The 24,639-nt window shown below is 36.9% G+C and overlaps 1 protein-coding gene across 1 annotated transcript in view; it reads right to left on the bottom strand.

Annotated features, from left to right (window-relative positions):
• Positions 1 to 22,553, bottom strand: part of Themis (thymocyte selection associated) — a 224,716-nt gene extending 202,163 nt beyond the window's left edge. Inside the window, exon 1 of the mRNA XM_021174738.2 lies at positions 22,237 to 22,553. Within this exon, the coding sequence (XP_021030397.1) occupies positions 22,237 to 22,327 (91 nt within the window). The 5' untranslated portion in view covers positions 22,328 to 22,553. The remainder of the gene's footprint in view (positions 1 to 22,236) is intronic.
• Positions 22,554 to 24,639: the final 2,086 nt, after the last annotated feature.

Raw genomic sequence — 24,639 nt, 5'->3', positions numbered from 1 at the left:
ACTTATCAGTGAATAGCTTCTTCCTAGAATGAATGGAATGTTCTAAATAGCAAAAATTCCATTCGTCTATGTTCAGTGGAGTAAAACACCCATTTAACTTTAAAGCATATATTAAAATTTTAACTTGCTAAACATTATTCTAAAAGGAAAATTTTGACTTGCTAAATAGGTATTAAAAGAAAATTTTTTCCTTTTCAAAATATTATTTCTGTACAGAAAAAAGTTCTATGAGGTATATAATATGAAAATTCAGGTGGTCAAATTAATAAATGACAGAAACAGTATCAATCAAGGAATTGGATTATACATTATCATATAGCATTGATCATGTATTATCATAAAGCATCCCTTGATATTTTCACCACTCTTGCCTGATCATGATGTTTCCTTCTTGTTTGTTTGTTTTTTTAATAGCACATGGCAGTGTGAGACCCCTCTCATTCTGAAAGCAGTTGTGTATATAATAAGGGTTTTATCATTCTCTTTGTTAATAGAAAATAAATGTAGTAACTAATGTGGTAGCTCATTCGGTAAAGGCACTTGCCATATAGTTCCAGTAAACCTGTCTTTTATTCCTTGAATCCACACTAAGATAGAAGGAGAGAACAGATTCACAGCATGCAGGCACACACACACACACAATCGGCACTAATGGTAAAAATTGAAAGATAACATAACTTACTTGACCTGGATAAGTCTCATGTTGTCTCTTAAAATCAGAAAGTTACTTTGAGTGATTTAGGATCATTATTATTCTAAAGGAAGGCTCATTCACAATAAAGAAAAGAAAACATAACAGACAAATTGTTCTTTAAGTGTTCTTAAGAAAATTAAAGGTTTAGACACTCGTGTTATTCATTTTAAAAATAAAAATGGTCTTGTAATGACTTCAAAACTAATACAACTTCATTTCAAAAGTTTTTGGAAAAAAGCCTATTTGAATATGCCTTAAACATTTCCTGATGTTAACAGTGTTTTGTTGTTGTTACGCACTGTGATTAAAACCTATACATCATTCCTGGGCAGATGCTCCTTCCTAAATGACTGAAACGCTGTGTCACTATAATCAACACTTTGAGCCTGAAGAAAAATATTCTTCCTAACTATCTTTTCTAAGAATGAGAAATTCTAATTACATGGGTTAGGAGATAATTGAACTAAGAAAATTTATAATTGATTATTTTTCTTTAAAAATTACCGAAGAGAGGATATTGTCAAATAGTGATAATTATCTTGGGAAAGCTGTACTATATTACATAGCTTTGAATAAAATCTCAGCTTTTAAACTTAAATATGTTTTGGAACTACACCAAATTAGATTGGGTTAACATGTGAAATTTTGACCTTCGGGCATGTGAATGCTTTCTCACTCACACACTGACTTGCTCATGATTTAGCAGACCAGACAGATTCAGCCAGTGTCAACACACTCAGGAGCATGGCTACTGTTTTTGAGAGAAGACTCTTCATATGTCCTTTCATAATTTTATTCAATGGCATATAATTGGCCAGGAACTTGTACCAGCAAAAAAACATTGCTCAGTTCTCAGAGCTAACGAAGTCATGCATTTTATGGCTTTTGCAAATGCAGCAGCTAATAAAAATGAAATTGTATTTATCTTGTTCCTCACTGTTCCCTTATACCCATAAGATGAAGGATGCACATAACTTAAGTGCATACATGTGGCTGCTTGAGAAATCAGTTGTCAGCACTCCATTTGGCTGCATTTTATTTCACATTCAAGGTTGATATTTAACAACATATAAGTGAGAAATTTTCAAGTGCGACTACCCCCACCATAGATGTAAATAACATCTACATTTGGCACATCTCCACGTAAGTAAACAACATTAAAAGTACTGGCAGTAATTTTCTTTTATAGCTCCTGGAATGAAAAAAACCTGAAATTATTTCTCCCCAAGCTTTTCTGCTTGTTTGTAATGCACCTGCTTTAGAGCTTTTTCCTAAATTATAAGACCTGTTTAAGATAAACTTTAGGAAGAAATGTATTCTTCTCAAGCACACACACACACACACACACACACACACACACACACACACACGACTTTTAAGCTTCATGTGCTTTTGTTCTTATTTTAAATGTATTTATAATCATATTAAAGTATAGCTTCATATTGCACAAAAGTATAAAGTCTCTAGTATTAGCAAATGGAAAACAAAAATTGTTCCAAAGTTTGTAAAGGAAAAAAAATCAAACATTACTGAGATAAAAAAAAATTATGTTTTTCAAAAATGTATTACAAAGTAGAACTTTCTACATTGTCATATACATAAAATCCCAGTATGTTTTAAAACTGAATTAAACATTTAAAGTGGGCAAATTCTATCTCATAGTCATGTGTTATCAACTATATACCAGTCCCACGGAAAAAATAATATTTATTTAATAATTATTGATTTCTAAGTCCTTTCTTTTTTGTGTCTTGTGACTAGAGATTGCCTGACTCTCAAGCACAATTACATATCCCAGAATTTTATCAGAACGCATACACATGGATAAAAACCTCTATGTTAAGATTTAAATAAGAGCCCTGAATAAGTCTTTACAAGTATAAGATCATATAGAAAAATATGAGTTTTCTGATCTTCTTGAGCTTGATTTTTTTAGTTGACAAGGCCATGTGCCGTTAAATGCTGTATAATTTCCTTCCTTTTCATTTGCTATAAACCAATATCAATGTTGAAATGCATAGTAAAAAGAAAAAAAAAACTTTGGGCATAAATCTATATAATTTGTGAAGTGTAAGTAGATGTAACTGGAATATCATTCTATAATTTTCAATTTTTCTCTAATTTCACTGCCATAGCCCTGGTTGATTAAATTTAGGTAGAAAAATATTAAATTTGGTTATATATAAAGTAAAATGTATGTGGGTGCTAATATAGTCAGAATTTTACCACCTTAACTCTAATACACGTATTAAATCCATAAAATGTCTATCCATATATAAAATAATTTACTAAAAGTCATTATTCAATCTACTTATTCAACCAGTTCTAGAGTGAACTCTCCCACCTCGAAGTCCTCATATTGTAACAAAATGAGTAATAACATATTAAAAAGCCTCTTCTTATATGTCATATGCATTACTTGTCCACCAAACCTGAACAGGCAAACTGCTGTTAGTGTGTTATGAAATGTCCTGAAGACACTGCTGACTCCATGTTATGCCAATCATGCAAAGATTCCTCACTGAAACTCTTTAGGGGGCAGAACAAGAATAACTTTACTCTAAGTTTAATCCCTGGATATATATTAGCAGATAATTGACTTTGAACAATGGCAATCATATCAATAATAATTATTATCTCACAAATCATTTCCAGGGATTAAATAACTAAAAATATAAGAATGAACTAAATTAAAGAAGAATCTATATATGAGTGCCTACATACAATTGGTGTTAAAGTTGTATGTAGAAAATCATATGTAAAGTATTCACTAACATACTTCACTATATTCATATAAAAAGTATTATTTAATATACTTCCCTATATATTTCTTCACTTCACTATATACACTTCACTATATATTTCTATATTTTTTCATATTTTTCTATGTGAACTTATATTTGTAAAGTTATATTAAGGGCTCTTACTTAAAGTCTAAGATAGAGTTTTTTCCCATGCATATGTGTTCTGCTAAAATTCTGGGGTGCATAATGTGCTTGAAAGTCAGGCAATCTATAGTCATAGACACTAAAAGTGAAGGACCTGGAAATCAACAACTGTTAAATAAATAATATCTTTGCAATAAGCCACTTGCTAAAACCAAGTGTGTGTCCCTCACACTGTGCACAGTCTTACATTGCTTCTTTCCATTCATAATGTGCTGAACTATCTGCTGCTTGTCACCTATGATGCTTGGTTTTATTTGTCTGGTTTGGTTTGGGTTTCCATTTGCTTTTTGTTTTATAATCCCTTCTCCTACTAGCATCTCCCATGTTGATGTTCTTTGCAACTCATATGATACAGAGTGTAACACACCAGGCCTGTGATCGCTGACCTTTCTTGTGCTTCTGAAATACATTTCTGGCTCCCTGGGGTTTTTTTGTATCCTCTGTTGAAAGGCTTCCAACTCATTGAACTGTATCCTCCATCAACTACCTGTGCAGCTAGTTTAAAAAAAAGACTATTAACATCTTTACTGGCTGACATCCTACCAAGACCTCAAGATTCAAACCCCGCAGATTCAAAACTGACCACAAACTCCAGTTTCAATGCTGCTCTTAGCACCCAGATGTTCATCTCTTTCAAATCCACTCAGTATAACTCAACCAGAATGGATGTTTGTCTTAAACATTCCAGGCATTCTTGACTTTTTTTTCTTGTAGTTTTCAAAAAAGTTTGTAATCAAAAAAGCTAGCTTTCCTACAGTGAAATAGCTATGACAAGCACTGAAGTTAACAGGTACTTGCTTCCTCATGGCTGTTGAATTAGACGTCCACAATACATTAGTGACTAATTCAGATTCTTCCCAGCTTACTTACTGCTGCCTTCTCACACCACTTTTATGTGCTTGTTCCCTAATGCATATATGTAAACAGACAGAGACAGAAACAAGAACAGAAAGAAAGCACGGGGATGTCTGGTATCTCTTTCTTATGGGGAAAAGATCAGTGCCCCATCATTAAGACCTTAGTGAGCCCACACAGATACTCAACATCTTTTGTATAATTAAAAAGCCATTAAATATGATCAAGTGCTCTTATTATCTAGACCACATTTGAAATGTTAAACTTGAATATCTTTCTAATAAACAGCAGTCATTCCTTCTAAAAGTTTGAGTCTTGCCTAGTCATCTTCAGGCTGCAAATTCAGAACCACTGTCACCACAGCTCTTGAGTACACTCTGACTCTCAATGTCTCACAAGGACTCTGAGAATTATTTTATCCTAAAGCATACTTTTACACTTCACTAAAAAACTTGTTTTAAAAAGCACCTGTTTCCTTTTTTTTCCAGCATATGGATGCTTTAGGACCAAAAGCACTTCATGTGTTTTGTAGGAGAAGAAATAAAGAAATAAATGAAGAGACACAATTTGAAGAAATAATTTCCATGATTTCAACATATTTTTGCATAAACAACAAATATTATAATAGGTATAATATTCAAAACATGCTATGTAAGCTTATTTTTAATCCCAAGAGTAAAAAACCATTTTCTTAACATTTAACAATTGCTGTAAGAAACACATTGCACTTTATATTAATGGATTTAGTTAGACCAAATTATGCTTTGACTTCTGAAAATGTGTGTGTTGTTTCCTCAACATTTTTATCCTTTATCAAGACTGAAAATAAATGTCTTATGCTATCTAAATTGTCTGGAGAAAAATTCTTCACATTTTAAACTAAATTTTGCTCATTCTTTTTAGTATCTCCAGCATGAGCCATAAAAGAGAAAAAGTTTTTTATAAGGTGAACTTTATTAAAAGTTAAAAGCTTTTTCTTCAAGGGAAGACAGAAATGAATAGGTAGATCATAAAGAGATGATATCTACATGTTTTCATATTTGAAAACTTTTGCAAATTAGTATATGTAAAAAATCATATAATTCAATAACAAAAAACATTCAGTAAGAAGATTGACAAATTATATGAAGGGAAATTTTACTGAAGAAGAAGAAAAAATACATTGCTAATCAGCACACCATGAAGGGACCATCATTATCCTCATTAAGAAATTCAGATTAAAACTACAAGGAGATATAATAAATGGCATAAAGCTTTGGGGAAGATAAAGTAAAAATAGTTCTTCATGCATAACTAGTGGAACATTACCCAAAATATCGCCAAATGTAAAACAATCTGAGGTTCTTAAATAAGGGAAACACATTTCATTCCAAACAATAAATACTGTTAGGAACAAAAGGAAACAAAATACTGATACTTTTTACGTTGTGGACGAATGACAAAAGCATGATAGTGAAGTGAAAGACGCCTCGGGCAATAGAGGAGCGCATGCATGGTTTATACATGACCTGTCTATGGAAGACAAATATTCAGACATAGCCTCCCTTGCTTGTCTCAGACTGGAAATACTGGTGGGGATTTCTGGGAAAACCACTCAAGTTAGCTTGTTGGTGTGGTCACTTAAATGTGTAGTCCTTGCAAGAAACCACTGACTTGTATACCCCAACATGGGTCCTATAGAATGCAAATTATACCCCAATAAAGCTGCAAGAAAAATCTAATGAAAAAGTCCCTCCCCTCGACCCCAAATTAAAAGCCTGGATGCATGTAGGAAATGTTTTGGTAAAAACTCAAGAACAGAATGCAGAAGACAAAGGATGTGGGAAAGTGTGTGTTTAGGAACCCTTACGGACAAGCGGTTTAGTCAAACTGGTGTGTGTTACAGAAGCTTCACAGAAAAATGAAGAGAATTCTAGGAAAGCTTTAATGAGACTAGCCTACACATTTGTGTATCAGTGGGAAAGACACAGGCATAGCTGGGGGAAAGATCAGCAGACCAGAAACTTAACTAATGGGGCAGAGAAACAATGTGGGGCTTGATTACTGACAGAAGTTTCTATTTTGAGAGAAAAAAAATGGAACTCCATGGGAAGATGTTTACAGAGAAGTGACATATTCTAATACACATATCAGACACATGACTCGGGAATTAGGATGGAAGACAGACTTTAGGCTTCCAAGGATGCAATCAGGAAGGCAAACAGGGTGGAAATTTGAAAAATCCTAGAATAAAATTCTGATGATTTAAACTAAGGCAATAATTGAACATAGTGCAAAGAGATAAGACTCTGGATAGAGCACAGGGGTGAGGGGTCATTATCAACGTTTGTCATTTTAAAAGTTCATCTACCCTTTTGTGAAAATTAGATAATACATAAAAATAATACAAAAATACAAAAAATAGAAACAATAATTTTTCTTGTAGTGCTATGAATAGTTTTATGCCTCCACAGTTACCAAAATGGCAACCACAAGCAGATAATTTTCTAAAATGAAAACTAAGTCTTAAAAATTAGAAGGGTTGAAATGCACAGTGTTTTTGTCAAAATTTTAATAACTACAAGAAAACCAGCATGATGGCATTTAAAAAAAAAAAAAAAGAGTCAAGAAGCCACAGAAAAATGTTTCCTGAGTGCTACATGGAGATCTCACTTCTCATAAACAAAGGGAGAATATGAACAATATGAACAGTACTACTCCAATAAGGTCTCTGAGAATACATGATTCAGATATGCTAATGTCTAATTACTTGTAATTGATAAGGACTTCCCTCCAGCACTCCGGAGGCAGAGGCAGGCAGATTTCTGAGTTTGAGGCCAGCCTGGTCTACAAAGTGAGTTCCAGGACAGCCAGGGCTACACAAAGAAACCCTGTCTCAAAAAACCAAAAAAAAAAAAAAAAAAAAAAAAACCAAAAAAAACAAAAAACCGACCAAACAAACAAACAAACAAAAAAACCAGAGCTGGCAACCAGTGGACAGAGAGTGAACATAAGTAAACAGAAAGGAAAGATCTTAAGCTAGGAGGTATTTAAGACAATATGAAGGAGAAGAAAGAACTTTTTCCTTCTAGGATGCTGGTGGAGTAGGAAGATCAGCTGGGTGCTTTCTTGGCCTCTCTGAGCAAGGAGGCTTTCAGCACAACTCCTGGCTCCTAAATCTTCATGTGCTAAAATCAAACAGCTGGGATTTTTGTGAGAAAGTTTAGGTTATGTTGAAGGTTACATTTTCTAAAGCGCATCAAGATAGTAGAAATTTCAGCAATAAGACATACAACTTACTGTGCTCCACACCCAGCAGAGGTGGATGGGGACAGGGTCTCTGTTTGTTTTAGTTACTTAGTAGCTAAGGCTGTTGGGGGTTCCATTTTGACAATCTACAAGGATAGAAGATGGCAAATTCTGCACTGGTTATTAAAGCATATATTCCTAAATGACACTCCCTACAGCTCATATAGCCACCCATGTAACTAAGTCATATTATACCAAGAGGGCAAGAAAAGACATTCCTTCCACATATTCAAAAGTTAAATAAATTGAGACCTTTAAATTTTTCTCTTATCTGTCTCTTGACGATAAACTATCTTTCACATAACTGAAGATGATTTGATTACAGGGATCAACTTATCCTCCTTCACATGTTAAAATTATCCAGGGTTTGAACCCCAAATAGTTCATGTGTATATGGTAACGATAACTTTAGAATTGGTTATCCTCTAACCACTTGTTACATAGTAACAAACGCTCTGCAAGACATCTACATAGAAATTTGAGAACTGGAGATTGCGGATCACATAAAGAAATGACCACTCCTAATCCAAGCTTCTCGGTTGGGTACCGTTATTCCTCTTCTGACGTGACTAAGACTAGAATTATGAATATTTTTGCACATGTGATATTATGTCCACAAGAATAAATTACAAACCTGCTTTGTGCATCTATTACATATGTGCATATTGGGCTTTTCTGAGATCTCTTTAAAATACAATCATCAGAATCACATTACAGAACATTTAAGTGAGCATATTAAGTAATGAAAATATTTATTTTCAATTATTTTTAGTTTCTATCTTTTCACAAGAATATCCACAATTAATTTTATAACAAAATCATAGTTTTATAAAATAAAAATAGATGAATAATCTGTATTAAAAGTTTGAGTAATTTTAATCATGATTACTTTATCATTACCCATTTATAATTTTTTACCATATGCTCTAGAATGAACATAAATATCAATAGAATAATATGTGTATGAAGTATGCATCATTTTTTCAAAGATAAGATCTTTGGTCAAATAAACCCTGATAAGTTGAATCATAGATAGATCACTTTAGTCATGATGAAGCTTTCTCTTTTTTTTTTAAATTTTTAATATTTTTATTACGTATTTTCCTCAATTACATTTCCAATGCTATCCCAAAAGTCCCCCATACCCTCCCCCCCACTTCCCTACCCACCCATTCCCATTTTTTTGGCCCTGGCGTTCCCCTGTACTGGGGCATATAAAGTTTGCAAGTCCAATGGACCTCTCTTTCCAGTGATGACCAACTAGACCATCTTTTGATACATAAGCAGCTAGAGTCAAGAGCTCCGGGGTACAGATTAGTTCATAATGTTGTTCCAACTATAGGGTTGCAGATTCCTTTAGCTCCTTGGGTACTTTCTCTAGCTCCTCCATTGGAAGCCCTGTGATCCATCCAATAGCTGACTGTGAGCATCCACTTCTGTGTTTGCTAGGCCCCGGCATAGTCTCACAAGAGACAGCTATATCTGGGTCCTTTCAGCAAAATCTTGCTAGTGTATGCAATGGTGTCAGCGTTTGGAAGATGATTATGGGGTGGATCCCTGGATATGGAAGTCTCTAGATGGTCCATCCTATCGTCACAGCTCCAAACTTTGTCTCTGTAAATCCTTCCATGGGTGTTTTGTTCCTAATTCTAAGGAGGGGCACAGTGTCCACACTTTGGTCTTCATTCTTCTTGAGTTTCATGCGTTTAGCAAATTGTATCTTATATCTTGAGTATCCTAAGTTTTGGGCTAATATCCACTTATCAGTGAGTACATATTGTGTGAGTTCCTTTGTGATTGTGTTACCTCACAAAATTGGCTTTTCAGTAATGCTTCCGAGATTTATACTTAGATAAATTAGCCTTTATTTAGATTAAACACGAATGTATTTGTCTCTTCTCCCTCAGATCCCTGAGCCACTACTCTGTCCAAGACTCAGTTTTTCATTCAATAGCTTCCATCAAAGCCCCGTATGCATCCTTCAGTCCTTTCTTTGCTTCGTACTCCCTAAAGCCCTGCAGTTAAAAACATGCCTTGGACTGCCTTGCCATTTTTTTTTAACATTCCATCCGTTGCCCCCCTTTCGATTCCTCCTTCCCACCATTCCTCATCCCATTTTTCCTCCCCTTTCCTCTAAGAGGGTGCCCCCCCCAAACACACACACACCACCCCTGGTCAGGCTTCCCCCTTCCCTGGGTCCTCAAGTCTCTCTGAGGCCAGACCAGGCACTCCTCTGCTATCTATGAGTCTGGGCTTCGAACCAGCCTGTGTATGCTGTCTGGTTGGTGGCTCAGTCAGAAGTCCTTGCCTTTTTCAGCCTAAACCAGGGCCCACTGCCCTCTGTGATGGTAGACAGTAATCTTTGCAAAAGGGTCTTGGATGGATCCCTTACCCATCGCCTACAATGCAATCTTTGGTGTTAAATTCTGTACTTTACTTTCTATACGTTCCAAGTACAAGGATTTTTTCCTCCTGTCTGCAACCCTATAGGTGGAACAACAATATGAACTAACCAGAACCCCCAGAGCTCGTGTCTCTAGCTGCATATGTAGCAGAAGATGGCCTAGTCGGCCATAATTGGGAAGAGAGGCCCCTGGTCTTGCAAACTTTATATGCCCCAGTACAGGGGAATGCCAGGGCCCAAGAAGTGGGAGTGAGTGGGTAGGGGAGCAAGGCAGGGGGAGGGTATAGGGGACTTTTGGGATAGCATTTGAATTGTAAATGAAGAAAATATCTAATAAATTTTTTTTAGTCTTTTAAAGTCCAAATGATTTTTCCCTATCTGTTCTTTCCAGATCTCTCAATTTCCCCATCATCTGAGCTCCCCCAAAGGTCTTTCCTGACCACCTCATCTTACATCAGCCCCACCACCTTGTGCTATGTTGTCAATCACAATTGTCTTCCATGCTTTGACCAGAATTGTCTTCTAAATCTCTCCCCTCAATGGCTTTGTCTGAATCTCACACTTCTCATCCCTGCCCCAGCTTCTTAACCACACGAAGCAAGCTCTTCGCAGGTTTGTACTTGCTCTGTCCTCAACAAGAGTGTGAATTCCCCAGATATTTGCAGGGCACATTTCCTCCGTGTATTCAGACCCCTGTTCAAATTTTGTTTCCTCAAAGCTGTCAGGACCCAGGGGAGAAACCTTGGGGCCTTGATTTAGGTTTAAGGGAAATGAGTGGTTACAGCCTCCATTTTGGAAGTAGGGATGTAAAGATTTGCTTGTATGTGGGAAGAAAATCAAGGGGTGAATCCTGATCACCCTAGTATAACTCTCCTTCTGATGCACTGACTCTATTAGCATGCATTTAAATGTGTAATTTTTCCAAAAGGAGGGAGCTTTGCATTTTGTTCCTAAGTGTAATGTTGGCCTCTTGGGCAATAATTCTTGATAATGGATTTTTAAAATTATACAAGGTACTCTATGATGATGTAAGCTTAGTATTTGTCTGAAAGACTTGTTCCAACAAACCTTCTCATGCAGATATCCACTTTTTATTCTTTGTAATTTTATTTTGAAGTTAATTTCTGAGGATCTGGCATTTGTGCATATTTTACATGCTAATTGAATTACCTAATGGCTACATAGAATCCCAGTGAAGTTTACCCATCACGTGGCTCCCCTTGGTTCTGCTCCTGCATCCGTACATGTAACTGATTTTCATTTTGCTTTTGTTTTTTGATACAAGGTATGCAGCCCAGGCTAGTCTCCAACTTAATTAATATCTTCCTGCTTCCTGTTCTTGGCTCCTGAGTTTGGAATTACAGGAGTATACCACAAACTGGCTTCCTACATGGAGTTTTATGAATCATTTTTATAACTTTCACCTTTATAAAGGTAAGCAAAGACTTATTGTTTAATAACCACTTTGTTAGTAGTGCATATTCATAACACACAACAAATAATAAATAAGCAAATGTAAAAATCACTTATCTGGTATATGAATTGTTCTACATTTTTGTTAATTTTTGTATTTTATATTTACTTTATGTTGACAAGACTTAGAATGTCAGCACGTGTACATCCTGTCTACTGCATTTACCCTGGATATATCCTTTTGTTTGCTGTTTATCATGATCTGGGTCTTTGTTATCGATGTTGTTTTACAGATTTTTTTGTTTTCATTTAAATTATTTAAGATGTATTTATTTTTCTTTTATTTGTATGGATGTCCTGCATACATTTCTGTGTATGTACCATGCATGTACCTTGTGCCTGGGGAAGTTGGACCTCCTTTAACTAAATGTACAGAGAGTGGAGCTGCCAGGTGATTGAGAATCCAACCTGGGTCCTGCATAAGAGCAGCACAGCCTGGGCTTCTTCCCCCTGAGCCTTCTTTACTGCACCCTAGAACGGTACTTTTTTAAGTTCCTAGTTTAATATTTTGTGAGGCTTTTTAGGGATTTTTTAAATTAATGTCTTAATTGTTACTTTTTTTCCCCTGTGTTCCACCTGTATTGTGTATGAATCATTAAGATTCAAATTATCTGGGTTTTGTTTTGTTTTATTTTGTTTTGTTTTGTTTAGAAATGGTTGATAAGGTTTTCATATCACGGATCACTATTTATGTAGTGGTAATCGCAGTTATGATTCACAAGAGGATTTCTGTGGGCTACTCATCTGGCTGAATATGTTCACCTCATCTCTATCCCATCCTTTAGAGTGAGGTGAATCCTCATTTTCACAACTGAGGACAGGGCAAACTCAACAGGCTGAGGGACAGGATCATTGTTCATGTTGAACTTACCCAGGACTCAGAGGCCGGAGTTCATGGCCTACAGCCTTGTTTCACATTATTAGGACAAGAGTACCTTCCAAACATGAGTCACAAGTTGTATGCTAGAATATTCTAGCATGGTTCTTGCTACTGTGGTTGTTTTTAGGTAAAAAGAATTCAGTCTGGTACCACAGAACCTCATATCATCTCATGTCTGTTGTTTTCAATTTTAGCTTCTTTGTAGCCTTAAAGTAGGATATGCTTCATACCGTAATGTATAGTGAAGAGCAGACAATTAAAAGAAAAAGCCATAATACCTTGTTCTCCAATGAAATGGAATAAAACCCATTAAAAGCAAAAGAACAGCTAAATTAAGTCCTACAGGAATAATGAACAAATAGACACTGAATTTAAAAGTAAATAAAGTATCATTAGAATTGTGAAATAATGAAAGCTAAAGTGGTAATCCCAGCTTGCAATCCTGGCAGAACAGCCTAGAGACTAAGGCAAAGAGGATCCAGTGTGAGGTCAACCTGGCTCTTTCTCAATCAACAAAAAGGAACTGAAAAAAGAGACAGTGTATCTTACAGGGCAAGGTCATGTCTGAAAAAGACACATGGCAAAAGCATACAGATAAACATTTTAGTATTAAATATGTTTGTCAAGATGGAAGTAATGCTATTAAATGACTATAGTTGAATACATAGTGACAGAGAGATCCCAAGAAAGTCATGAAAACTGGGTCAGAAATCAATGAAGCAAACAACAACAACAAAAACTAGAGAATATTAATGAAATCAAACTGTTTTCCTTCCAAATAATTTCACATTGGAGTCTTACAGGTAAGGTCTACCAAATTTGCAAGATGTTAAAACTCCTCTTTTAGAAGATTCATTACCTTAGAAATTAGAGAAAGATAAAGTTATCTTGATCTAAAATAAATAAGTCTACTGGTTACTTTAATTATGGTTGAATATGAAAATCTTGACTATGAAAAGTATACAGCCAGCCTTGTTAGCACAGTGGACAGAGTGGTGCTGAGATCGACTCTGGTGAACTGAGTCAATGGAGGCCATCTTGTGGGCCTGTATACAGGGTTCTGGAATTCTGACTACTAGCTTTGTTCCTGGAGCACCCTAGCCACTAAGGAAGGTGCCCAAGAACCAGGTTACCGAAGCTGTTAGCGATAGCCATGGGGAGGCTGTTGACTGATATCAGCTCTTAATAAGAGATGTTTCTTGAGTGCATCCTCAGTGTGCTACTTTCAATGAGCAACTCTGTCCTACATAATCATGGTACCCTTTGGAAAGGTTCTTCACCCTAATGCTTGTCCTATGGAAGCAGTGAGACATGCCAACATCCCTGACACATATCCTTACATATATAATGAGCTCTCACCCAAGTTATTCAAGTGGTTCCCTGATGAATATTTAAAGCCAGTTGGAATAAAGTGTGTGTGTGTGAGTGTGTGTGTGTGTGTGTGTGTGTGTTATAGTTAAAAGTAAGTCAAATAAACAGATTTGAGAAAGAAAACCATGTTATTAACTTAATGATAAATACCATTAACTTCACAACCAACTTATTTACATGTAAATACCTACCAAACAAGGAAAAGATAGGAATTTCTTAAGTGAAAAATAAATTCCAGCACTTAGAAGTCAATGAAGGAATTTGAGATGACTTTCTTTGTGACTAAGCTAAGATATGGATTCCTACTCTCATTGTATCTCTGCTCTGTACAAAGAAGGTAAGAAGAAACTGAAAAATGGCTAAGGGCAAGAGCAACTTGATAACTTCAGAGGACACCAGTCTCTACTTAGGTGAGCCAATGATATTAAAACAAAACAAAACAAAACTACACACTACAAGAATTCATATGAGAGTTTTTCAATATGCTGACAGTATTTTATGTCATAAAAGAGCAATGTTATCTGGTTCCTATAGCAACAATAGTACACATGCGCTTGTGAGGATTTTCTAGAAACCAGCCTAGGATACTGTATTAGTTAGGGTTTTACTGCTGTGAACAGACACTATGACCAAGGCAAGTCTTATAAAATAAAATACCATTTAATTGGGGCTGGCTTACAGGTTCAGAGGTTCAGTCCATTATCATCAAGGTGGGAGCATGGCAGTATCCAGGCAGGCATGGCGCAGGAGGAGCTGAGAGTTCTATGTCTTTATCCAAAGGCTGCTAGTGGAAGACTGACTTCCAGGCAACTAGGGTGAGGATCTTATACCCACACCCACAGTGACACACCCATTCCAACCAGGTCACACCTATTCCAACAAGGCCACACCTTCAGATGGTGCCACTCCCTGGTCCAAGGATATACAAACCATCACATTCCACTCCCTGGTCCCCATAGACTTGTTCAAAAACATGAGTCTATGGGGGCCATACTTAAACATAGCATAATGCAAAATGCATTTAGTGCAACTTTCAAAGTCCTCATAGTCTATAGCAGTTGCAACAATGTTAAAAGTCCAAAGTTCAAGGTCTCTTCTGAGATTCATTCAACTTAATTAACTGTAATCCCCAAAGCAAGGCAGGAAACCAGCCGGGCAAACTCCAAACTCTGCATCTCCATGGCTGATGTCAAAGTGGTCTTCAGATCTCCACTCCTTTTTCATCTTTTTTGACTGCAACAAACTGCTTCCTCCTGGGCTGGTTCCACTCCCTGTTAGCAGCTTTCCTCAGCATGTATCCCATGGCTCTGGCATCTTTAACATCTTTGAGTCTCCAAGGCAATTTCAATGTTACAGCTTCTTCTTTCAGTGTCTGGGATTCCACTTGATCTTTTGGACTCCTCCTAAGGACTGGCATCACTTCTCCATCTCTGTCCTCTGTAGCACTCTATGCTCAGGTTGATCCACTCCATTACGGCCTCTGTTTTTGGTGATCATCCCATGGTACTGACATCTCCAATACACTGGGGTGTTCCACTCCAACTAGGCTTCACCAATAGCCTCTCATAGGCTCTCTTCAGGGTGCCAAGCCTCAAATCCTTTGCATGACCCCTTCAATCCTGGGCCATCAACTACAGCTGAGGCTTCACCTTCTCCAATGGGCTTCCCTGGCCTCTCACAGTGCTAAGCCTCAGCTTCTCTCCATGATCCCTTCATTGCTTCACAAGCAGTACCACCTGAGTGACTCTTACACATTACCAAGTCCAGCCGCAGCATGAGGTACAACCTTGGGTATCTCTGGAACACAGCTTCTTTGTGCTCCCAGAAAACAATTTCCAGAAGATTTCACCTCAACGATGCTGGTCTCTTCTTAATCACCGCTAATTCCTTAGCTCCATCTAACCAGCATCAATTTTCCCAGTAGTTCCTTCCATTCTTAACTCTAGAGCCAGAGGCACATGGCTGAAGCTGCCGAGTTCTGCTGCTTACAGGAACTAGAACATGATCCCCTTGTATTATTACATTATCACTAGCTTTATGTTTTCTAAATCCTTCACTGCCTAAGCTTGGCTATCCTGGTTCTTGCTCTGTAGATTGACCTTGAATGTACAGATCAGCATGCTTGTCTCATGGGATTAAAGGTGTGTACCACCATGCCTGGATCTAATTTAGCTGGGTAGGATCTTGCCCCAAGGTCCTACTCCCTTAATCTTTATCTCCTAGAACACAAGATTTTGCTCCATTTCACTTCCTGGTACTCCTTTAATACTCAAACCATATATTTTATATTTTTCCTTTCTAAGCTTGCTATACTTGTTCAAACTTTTCTTCATAAGACTTAACCAGAGAACAAAGTCTCTGCTGGGCTTTTTTGAAACTTCTTTTGTCAATGCAATTAATCCAAGTCTCTTCACCTTAGCCTCAGGCAAACTTTTCAGACAAGGGCAAAAAGTAGCCACATTCTTCACCAAAATACTACAAAACCAGTCTTTATGCCACATTCTGAAATTCTTCTCCTTTGAAATCTCTTGGGCCAGGTCAACACAGTTCAAATTACTCCCAGCAACAAAGTCTTCCATATTCCTACTAGGATGACCCATTAAGCCCCATTTAAAGCATTCCACTGCTTTCCAAATCCAAAGTCCCAAAATCCACATTCTTTCAAATAAAAGCATGGTCAGGCCTATCACAGCAATACCCCACTTCTGGTACCAACTTCTGTATTAGTTAGGGTTTTACTGCTGTGAACAGACACTATGACCAAGGCAAGTCTTATAAAATAAAATACCATTTAATTGGGGCTGGCTTACAGGTTCAGAGGTTCAGTCCATTATCATCAAGGTGGGAGCATGGCAGTATCCAGGCAGGCATGGCGCAGGAGGAGCTGAGAGTTCTATGTCTTTATCCAAAGGCTGCTAGTGGAAGACTGACTTCCAGGCAACTAGGGTGAGGATCTTATACCCACACCCACAGTGACACACCCATTCCAACCAGGTCACACCTATTCCAACAAGGCCACACCTTCAGATGGTGCCACTCCCTGGTCCAAGGATATACAAACCATCACAGATACACAATCACTCTCTACCAACATTTCCTGAGCTAGAAATTGCTCTATATTTTGATTCTTTTCAAAGATTTATTTCATTAGCTTTAATTATACAAATGTATGTTTGCCTATGGGTAGGTATGTACATGTGAAGGCAGCTGCCCACAGAGATGGGATCAGACCCTCTGGAGCTGGACTTGCTTCAGTGATGAACCACTTGACATGGTATTGGAACCAACGTTGGGTTCTCTAAAGAACACTATGCTACCTGAATCACTAAGCCATCTCTTTAGCCCACTGTTTGTATTTTACTTTTGATTTTAATAAAAAATAAACAATTTTCCTGGGTCAGATGCTTTTACTAAATAATTGGGAACATAATTTAAAGTATTGTGTTTTAGAAATCTCTGCTGGAAAAAATTACCTTTATTGGTGAAATGGTGTGTTTCAGATGCTTTCTGTGGCTATAAATGTGACACCTTAAACTTTACTGCTAACCCTGCTCAATTTCAAGCTAGAAATGCTAACCAGTGTTCCAACGGAGAGAAGAAAATACAGTCCCAGAAAGGAGAAATCAGACCTGGCCAAATTTGATGTGTCTAAAATATCAAGAATAACCTAAATATCTTAAAATTCAGCAAACACAACAAACAAAAACATGGAAGAATTTCTTGTTTTATTTGTTTGTTTGTTTGGCTCTTTTTTTTTCTTTTTAAGATAGATCACCACTCCATATCTTAGGCTAGCCTGAAACTATTTATCCCAGGCTGGCCTCCAAACTTTAGCCTCAGTTTCCCCAGTGCTGTAATTATAGGCATGGGCCCCCACAGTTGCTTAAATATCATTTATTAATATAATGATGTGAAAAAAATACTCAGAGTAAATGTGGAAACAATGAAAAGATCAACAATAAAAGCACCAACAGTACTGCCCAAAAAGAAAAAAGACTTGAGAGGCATACCCAGCTCATAGATTGGAAGATTTAATTTACACGATGTTAATTCTCCCTAAAATGTCACTGCTGATCAGAATTCAGAGAGGACTTGTGTGGAGGTTGACAATTAATACTAAAATATATTTGAAAATTTGAAGAGCCCAACTTGAAGTATAAAAACACATTGGAAACTTTATTCCACATTATTTGTTTTCAGTTTGACTGCACATTAGAGTCAACAGGGAGATGTCTAAGACCTGCTGGTGATACCTTCCCTCTCACATAATTAAATCTTTACTTGTAGAGACACATCCAGATGAGGATCATCTTAAAAACATGTCAGATGTTTCCAATGTGCAATCAAGTTTGAGAAGCACAGTCCCGCAGCATATCCTTATATAGCATATAAGTTGAATGTTCTATAATGCTGCAGGTCCACGTGCATCCAGACAGGGAAACTGTGAAAAGATCAGTCCTGGAGAAGCAGACAAGTCACTGGAAAAGACCCTGGTCTGATGCACAGTATTTATTACTAGGGGACCCAGTACAACATTATGCACAAGAGTTTTCCAGCCAGATGTGGTATGGCCCAATATTACCACTTAAGAGCCTAGGGAAAGGGGATTTCCATGAGTTCAAAATCAGCTTGCACATAGTGAATACCTGGACAACAAGGGCTACATAGAAACACTCTCTCTCTCTCTCTCTCTCTCTCTCTCTCTCTCTCTCTGTCTGCCTCTCGCTGTCTGTCTCTGTCTCTCTCTCAATGTCACTGTACTAATTAGCTCTCTAAAAAATGATATAGAGCTTAGCCCTCCTTTCAAATCATATATAATACAATCATTTCCATGCGGAGAATACATATGAAGAAAATAGTAAATAATTAAATTCTTGAAGCTAATGTATAATTGTTCCACAATTCGTAGTAAATGAAAATGTCCTTAGCAAAATATAATAGAAATGTAATTGTAAACTGAGTAACTAACAGTAAAATTGAAAACTCCACCTGATCAAAAGGTACTCCTGAGAAAGTGAAAGGTTAAGCTAAACAGTGGAAGAAGATACTCAGAACAGAAATCAGATTGGCATGTCACCAAGTCATTAATAAAAATGTATAAAGCCTAATATAAATGAGCCATACCTAGGAAGCATGTCCTAAAGAGAATCTGCAAATATCGCAGAATAGAAATGAAAATGTCCTCTATGTCAGTAGACAAAAGGCAGATGTGAACTAACACCTGATCTCTCCACAGTGTTCCTACTGGAAAGACTTAAATCAAGACGACATCACAGGAAATGTCTTCACGTTAGCAGGAGTTCTAAAGAGACTCATGCTGGAAATGTAGAATGAATGAAGGGAACTTCTCTTTCACTACCCACCAAGCACGATATCCATACCATTCAACATCACAATTTTACTTCTATTGTTATGAACATGTATGAATAATAAGAATTTCATGATAAAAGACTAGCAGTGACTTTACTCCAGATGCGCATCAGCAGTAGAGTGGGTAAGTAAGGTTTGGTATATCGATCCAATGTTATATTACTGTACATAAGTGGAACTCGTGGTCTGTATCTATAAACCTGGACTCCCTGTTTGCTGAAGCAGGAGAATTGCAAACTGAAGACATGCCTGGGCTACAGAGTGAATCCAAAGCCACCCTATGGAGCTAAGTGAGACCCTGTATCAAAATGAGAAGTGATAAGAGTGTTGGGACTATTACTTAATGGTGGAGCACCTGCCTAGCATGCACAAAGGCCTTAGTTTCAATCCCCAATACTAGGATTGGAAAGAAGAAAAAAAGAAAAATTATATACTAGAAATACATAAAGTGTATAGAATAGTACAGATGACCTTTTCACTACATGTATGCCAACTAAAAGAGTACATCCTATAATTTTCCATTTATATAAAGCTTATGAGGGAACAGAAGTTAAAGAGTATTGGTTATGTTGGGGAAGGGAGTAGATAACAATTGAAAAGTGTATAAGATGAGTCGTATAGAACACTTACAGTTTTCTATTTCTTGAATGATGGTTACTTGGATGTATTTAAGGTGTGGAAATTTATTTTAACTAAGTGGTAGCATAGTAGTAAAGTCATAAAGAATAAAGACAATGATATGAATAGGTTTCCATAATAAAATATGAGATCAACATTTCTTCAAGTTAATATATAAAATCAATACTATCCAATAAAGTTCTTCATTAGATTTCTTAAAGAATCAATTGATATTCTTCTACATGTACTTTAAAAAAACCTGTAAAAAACTAAGTTAACTTTGAAACATGGAATAAAAATCCATGGAATGAGATGTACATTGAACATATATTAATGCTAATTTCATAGCTGCCCATTTATACAATGTATACGATTGGCCAAAAATAATTTTAAAAATCAACTAACAAAACAGAAGAGGCATTTCAAAGACAAATGTTGCATCTGATTTGGAAGCAACAAAATGATACTGGAAAATCAGCTAAAGATGCACAGAAATGTAAAGTCGGGTCCCCATACACCATGGCATAGCAATGCATCCTGAAAATAAACTAAATTCCAAATATAAAATTTGAAACTGTGAAGCTGTTATCAAAACTCTTCCTAGATGTTTAGAAAGATGTCTTCCATAAAGCCCTAAAAGCGTAAACCATAAGACAAAAAGCAACTGATAGCTGACTTAAAAGCATAAGTCCCTACATGATCTGAGGAAGACAAGATAAAACAATCCTAAACAATCAATTCACAAAAACTTACATAAAACCTCATAATAATCTGAGAGCAAGTACTGCCAACCCATTACCTCTTATGGGTGTGTAAATATATAGGTAGCATGTGTCAATCTGTTTTGTTTTGGTAAGGTAAGACTGAATAAATATTCTCTAATTTGTGATAGGGTTACATCTCGAAAGCCCACTGGGAACTGAAAACATCCAAACTCTCAAATATATACGATACATCTAACACCCCACAATCACAGCTCAATCTACTCTACCCTCATTGTGTGCAGACCACGTACTAGTCACAGTGAGTGAAACCATTTGACAAGATGCCCATTTTATGTTACCAAGTGTTTAATATTCCATATGACTTATTGACTATTGTACTTTAAATGGAAAAAAAGAACTGGATGATTTGTGCAGTTCCACTACAGTGAAAAGTCCAAAAATTGGAAATCTAACCATGGGACAGCCTGTGAGTGGGAAAGCTCACATGCCAACCATTCTACCTAGTAATTTGACTAGACCCAGTTTTTTTTTTTTTTTGATTGGCTTTAATTCTCCCCTTTTGGTAAGCAAAAAATTGATATCCAAGTAGGAAATATTTTGAGAACCTTATATGTAACCAAACTTTAAAGGTTTGTTTTGTTTTGTTTTGTTTAGAGACAGGGCTCCTTTCTGTAGCACTGGCTGTCCTGGAACTTGCTCTGTTGACCAGGCTGGCTTGAACTCATAGAAATCCACCTGCCTCTGCCTCCTGAGTGCTGGGATCAAAGAGCTGTACCACCACCATCCAGGCCAAACTAACTTTAAAATGTTAGTATCATTCATAATAGGGGATTTTATACACTACAGTAAATTACACCAAAATTCAGCAGCTTAGTATTCAACAATCCTCATTGAAATTTACCTTTTCAACACAAATCTTAAAAGATATTCTACAGTTAATAGGCACTAATTTCTTTACCTTTAAATAAAAGTTCCCACTATTTAAGGAGTTTGTAGAAGGTCACTACAGGAAGAGAGGATCACAAGCACAAGGCAAGTTTAGAAGTCCGAACTTGGCATCATTCATTGTAAGACTGTGCCCTTGATAGGTGCAATCATTTTGGGTGAAACAAAACGCAAAACAAGTTTGGTAGTGTTCGGGTTTTTGTTTTGTTTTTGCTGTTTTTAATAGTCTAAAAACAATTGTCAGCAACATTAAACTTTTTTACCCAATGGCAATTCATTTCAAAGAGTAGGGCAGAGACAGAACATCCTTTGTGCAGACCTGTCGAATGCTTAGCAAGAGAAAAAAATGGCAAATGGCAATTCACAAAGGTCCACTTCCCCACCTTTCTTAAAGTCTTAGTTTCTTCTTTCTTCACCAGCTGCTGTGTGTGTGTGTGTGTGTGTGTGTGTGTGTGTGTGTGTGTGTGTGTGTGTGTGTGTTTTCAACTTTCCTTCAGACAACTCGCACTTTGTTTGCTGGGTGTGTATATGTTTGAACTAAGTATCGAATCACTGAACTATACATACAGCCCTCCACGTATTTCTTATTAAAACCTCTCCCACAAATTTCCAAGAGACTTTATAAGAACATTCTATCAAATTAAAGAATTACAAAAATAACTTACCTTCAAAGTAGATGCCTGACTGGATTTCTAGGACCCTGGGGAGGGTCCTCAGGTCAAGGGAGTAGACAAATTCTTCCAGAGATAAAGCCATTGTTGTGTCTTCGGTGGTATATAGACCTGATCTTTTACAAGACCTTGTGGTTTCTAGATGTCAATTGTCTACCGTTCTGTCTTTGCTCATAATTTCCCACACAGGCAGAATGTGAAAGGGGAGCCAATCGGGGTAGAACAGCCCTAAGGTGGGGAGCTACTTGTCTGCAGTAGCTGGTCTTCAGTTTCTACCTGGTGCAGGGAGGTCACAGGAAAGCCAAGCCCAGGGCAAACAGCTCAAGCAGCGGAAGAACTTGAGAATAGGCAGGAGACAGTGGGTAAAGCTCTTTTTGTTCTCCCTGCGGCTGCATTTCCTTCTGACACTGAAGTAGAAACAAATGGGGGTGGGGTATGTTTGTCTGAACTGACACTACCCAAAGTAATGAGGTTGGCAAGTTGCTGGTTCTTGTGCATCCACAGCAGTGGCAAAATTGTGATGAAACAGAGTGGCCTGTGGCATTGGACATGGCCAGAATGCAGGCACGGTGTCTTACCTTAAATATGGCACTATATCAGTTTGTTGCCTCTCTGCATCTGGGTTCAAGCTTTGCATACTCATTGTACTTTTACATTAAACTTGGTTACAAAAGAAGCTGTTGTCAGCTGGTTTTAGAAATCTGATACTCTGAGGACATATAGAAACCACCTTTTATCTTTACACATTAAAATTTTTGCTGAAGTTTAAAGGAAGGGAGGAGGAGTTACATGAAAAGTGACTCAGGAATTAATAGAGTAAATTGATGGGAACTTTCTGGTCTCTGCACTGGGAAGGAAAGGATTTAAAGCAGTGCTTTGAAAAAAGACTCCTGGGCCTAGCACTCCTTACAAGCAAAAGTAAATTAATTAATTAAATAAAATAAAAATAAAGCAACAAAACCAAAGAAAGAAAGAAAGAAAGGAAGGAAGAAAGAAAGAGAGAGAGAAACGAAGGAAGAAAGGAAGAAAGGAAGAAAGAAAAAGAACTACTTATAAGACATACATTTAAATGTTTGCTTCCTCTTTGAAACTCTCCTTTTAAATGTAGATTTTAAAACAAAAATAAATAAACTGCACAAGCCCCAAAGTCTATAAATTTGCTCTTGTGATCTAAACATAAGTTGAAAAATGCCCAAAGCCAAAAATAAATAAATAAATAACAGAAACCTTGTGAAACTAATTTTTATAATCCAAACCAATCTTTCTGTTAACTTTGATTTTTATTTATTTATTTTTTTAATTTCCTTAGGAGATCAAGCTGGGCTCAAACACATGCCAGTCCTCCATGCCTCTGTCTTAGGATTACAGGCATGAGTCACCACATCTGCCTTACATCAGAGTTTTGTTGTGGTGGGCTAGGGTTTGTTTGTTTGTTTGTTTGTTTGTTTGTTTGTTTTAATTTTTTATGCTTCCTATTCTTTGTACTTAATTCAAACAGCATCTTAGAGGTTACACTCACAATTTAAAGTGAGACTGTCTATGTTTTGTAGGTAAATAAAGGAAGATTGGTTGAAGTTGATAAAGATGAACTGTGCTGAGAAGTTGTTCATTCTCAGGCTGGATTCTGGACAAATTGCCTGATCATGATAGAGCATATATCAATGCTAAATACTTGAAGCTCTTCAGAGTCATGTTCAACCCTTGTAACAATTTGCCAGCCTTCATTCTAGGTAAACCTAGGGTTAATGTGGGAAATTCTCCACATGATTTTCACTAGTAACTTTTATGTAATCCCTTGAAACATTTTTGTCCCCTAAATCTCCCAAGCTTGATAAATGTATCTTCTGTCTCATTCTTGCCTAGGTCTGGGCCTCTCACTTGACTGAAAACACTATTTATAGCCTCCTGGCATATTTCATAGGATTTTAGAATATGGAAAGGGCTGCCTCTTGAAAAATCATACATTTTTAGAGTTGGTGCTGCAGTAAGTTTATTTGGTATGTAATCAGTGCTGGATTTCATCTGAAGTCTTTAACTTATAACTCAAATTTCTATCCTTGCAGCTAACACTAGAAGAATTCACTATATCATCAGATATTTATACAGATCCAGTGTGTCCCTGCTTCTGCTTTTCACACAGAGATCCTTCTTGTATCTCAGAATCTCTTTCTCCTATATCCTCAATCATAAAATTAATAACTCTCCCATCTTTGAGAGTGCAAAGCCAGAAGGCCTAAAGTTGTATGTGAACAGACATTTTCTACAGCCTCCAACTCCCTCAAGCTCTACGAGTGACAGTCCTCAAGGCCACGCCTCTGACCTAGTCCTGTATTGCCATTGCTGCCACCTTATCTCAAGTTGTTACTATCTCTGAGCTGAAGCATAGTAAAATGAATT

Source organism: Mus caroli, unplaced genomic scaffold (assembly GCF_978045245.1).
Source record: "Mus caroli unplaced genomic scaffold, Mus_caroli_1 scaffold_9, whole genome shotgun sequence".
Lineage (NCBI taxonomy): Eukaryota > Metazoa > Chordata > Mammalia > Rodentia > Muridae > Mus > Mus caroli.
The sequence above is the reverse complement of the archived record's forward strand: the minus strand, read 5'-3'. Positions and strand labels throughout refer to the sequence as shown.